This window comes from Penaeus monodon, chromosome 24 (genome assembly GCF_015228065.2).
Source record: "Penaeus monodon isolate SGIC_2016 chromosome 24, NSTDA_Pmon_1, whole genome shotgun sequence".
NCBI classification, from domain to species: domain Eukaryota; kingdom Metazoa; phylum Arthropoda; class Malacostraca; order Decapoda; family Penaeidae; genus Penaeus; species Penaeus monodon.
Window position 1 is genome coordinate 846006 of NC_051409.1, and position 3013 is coordinate 849018.

Sequence of the window (3013 nt, forward strand, 5' to 3'; positions counted from 1 at the left end):
AAGAATCCGGGCATGTCACAAGAAATAATTTCCCCTGGGCTTTGGCAGCGTCGCTTAAAGAAATGCTGCATTGAATATCTATCCTTAGAAGATATCACAGATAGTTTTTATTCATGAGAATAGGGCATGAAGTCTGATACCTTGCTATTGATGTGGCTGATATAGATTTAGACTTCTTCGACTTAATCCTTTTCAAAACAAACTGAGCCTCTTAACGGAATGATCCTCTGTAGTTCTGCTAAAAGAATACTTCCTGATCGAATATAAAAATACTACTTAAATGTCTACGAAGTTTATATTCGTTTCGATATTCTGTTGGAACACTGGTTGCTTTTGTTTGTTTATATGACTTATCTTACTTCTAATTCAAGCACAAAGTTTCTCTACTTACAAGAGATGGTATAAAAGGTTTGATAAAAATTACGCATCAATCAGGCACGTGATTTCTCCCGTGCTATCCACCACTTCAATTGTGAAAAAAGCTTATCTATTATAGCAGCAATGGAGACCTAGGCTGTATTTGTATTTAAACATTTAGAGATCAGGATTGATTCTTACTGAAAAGGTCACGATTTAGGTGTAAATATTCCCTTTAACAGGGTGGATTTACAAGTAGGAAAGACTGAAACATAAGTGTCCCTATACCTTTCAGTGTAACCAAAAGCATTGAACCACGCCCTCTGCAACTTGCCATTTTGCTGTTATTTTGCTAACATTTAGTCTGGAAACTTCTCGTAGGCCAGCTGGCCCTGCTGAAGAGATGGGGATATGGGGGAAGGGGCGGAATTTATTCACCTAGTGGAAACGTGAACTGCCTTCTATGATGTGAAGATTAGTTATCTTCTGAACTGGGGGCTATGGCAGAGTCCTGATACATCGCGAAGCGTTCTTTCATCAAATAGCATTGATGAGTAACTGATTACACGGACAATAACGCGATTATATGTTTTCTTTTAGATGTCTTTAGTAACATAAAGAACCCGCTGTTATTGTATAAGTTATCATTGTCTTTCCAACCGAAGTGAAAATTGTCTTCACATGTATCGTGGAATCTAATCCTCTTATTATTACTTCGTGTTTGCAGACTTTCACTCCTTCGCATTTCAGTTTTCATTGGCTTTGTTTTATTCTAGTCATGAAAATCTTTAGCCTTTATATAAACTGTGTTCTGACAGTCTTATTACTAAACATTCTAAATATCAACGAACCAGCAAGTAAGCAAACATCATCGCACTCAGATTTCAAGTAAACATTCTTATAAGCCGATGTACAAGTTCATCCTCCCTACCAGAAGGTCCGCTGAATGGAACTGGTCTCACGTAATCGTCAGGGACATACAAGATCTGCCAAGAGTCTCCGTGGTTGTGACCGAAGAACATTCCCCTTATCGTCGACTCGTACCTAAGGAGGTACAGTACATATATATTTCTTTCTTTCCCACGTCTTAATAATACATGCGAAATCTTATCAGAAGTTGGCAGAATCAAATTTTGTTTTGAATAAACATGCTCACACACATAATTTTGTACTTTATTTTTAAAAATCATAAATATTATATTTATCATTACTATTAACAAGGTATGAATATATACAAATCAGTATTGTCTCACATCTCAGTATGGGCAATAAACCAAGTGATGACGTACGTAAACAAAATCTACCTTAAGTACGAAGCAATAAAACCGATGTAGGAAAGTGCCCTATTTCCCGTGGTTACCTGGCGACGATAAGGTTGAAATTATGGGACCAAATGTGATCGCAGCTGCCCCCGCCGGTAGGAATGTGGCCCAGCAGATGCACGTGCTCCCCAGCCAGCTCTGCCGACGCCAGCTGCTCGACCAGCCACTGCAGCTGTTCTCCAGTAAGAGCCACTTGTAAAATTTTGGTTCGCAGGTGATAAATGCAGTCACTGAAGACTGGTATTTGCACTTCACATTACACATTAAAAAAATAATAATAAATAAAAGGTCGCACAATAAGAGGCAACCATTTATAATTTTGTTGCAAAAGTGCTCTAGTAGCAGTTTACCTCTTCATTGCAATGGAAAAAATATTTTGACACCATATTATGGGAATATAGCATCACAGTAGTGTAGCCGTTTCCGAATGTAAATAAGCACATCTAACATTAGAATGAAATAACATAATGAGTGAAAACAGAGAAGCAAACACACAAAAACTGTGAATTGCTTTCCCCGATTAATCGTCTCCCCCAAAAAGAAAGAGAAAACTACAGCCCATGTTGACTGTGAGAACACGGCTGAGGTGAGAGCAAAGGCGATAAAGTGTCTGGAGAGATATAAAACTTGGGTTAAAGCTGGCCGTCAAGACTCTAAATGGCGTTTGTAGGGAACGCTGCACACGGGAAGGCCTGTATGTGCTCACCTGTTTGTCTTGTTCACCATCTTTGATGATTTTTCCCTTTGGTCTCTGTAGTTATCTTTTCCAGTGTAATAATGTGGATTTTTTTTGGACATTTTCTGTATATTCGTGATCTCGTGAAAGAGAAATGTGTGCCGTTGTTTGCATGTACTCACATAAGAAACGGTTAAATTGCCTAATGTATTTTGTTTTCTCCGTCCTCTTGCCTGTGCACTACTGTCTTTTGTTAGGAATATCCGTATGTTAGGGATGTCATTAAGGCGATATGTTTGCGATTAATTTGCATGAACTCACATAATGTGCCAGTAAATTGCCAAACACTATATGTTGGTGCTATTGAATTTCATTTTAACAAAATAGAGGCAAAATTTTACTTAAAAAAATTAAAGAATCATTATGCAGTGTGTAGTTAAAATATAAATTTCTTTTACGTTCTCTATTTAAACCAAAAGAATATTTTAAAAACAAAAGAACTCGTGTTTAAAAACCCTTGTTTTTGGGGTACACCACAAACAAATTACTTGGTTAAACTTTTTTAAACCCTTTTCCCCTTTACAAATAAACGAGGAGAATCCCAAATGCTGGCACGCAAAAGGAAAAAAAATGAATAGAACTGCAGCGTTTGTGTGTC

The 3013-nt window shown here is 37.5% G+C and overlaps 1 protein-coding gene across 1 annotated transcript in view; it reads right to left on the reverse strand.

Annotated features, from left to right (window-relative positions):
- Positions 1–1379, reverse strand: part of LOC119588794 (sphingomyelin phosphodiesterase-like) — a 2976-nt gene extending 1597 nt beyond the window's left edge. Inside the window, exon 1 of the mRNA XM_037937445.1 lies at positions 1291–1379. Within this exon, the coding sequence (XP_037793373.1) occupies positions 1291–1379 (89 nt within the window). The remainder of the gene's footprint in view (positions 1–1290) is intronic.
- Between the last annotated feature and the right edge of the window lie 1634 nt (positions 1380–3013).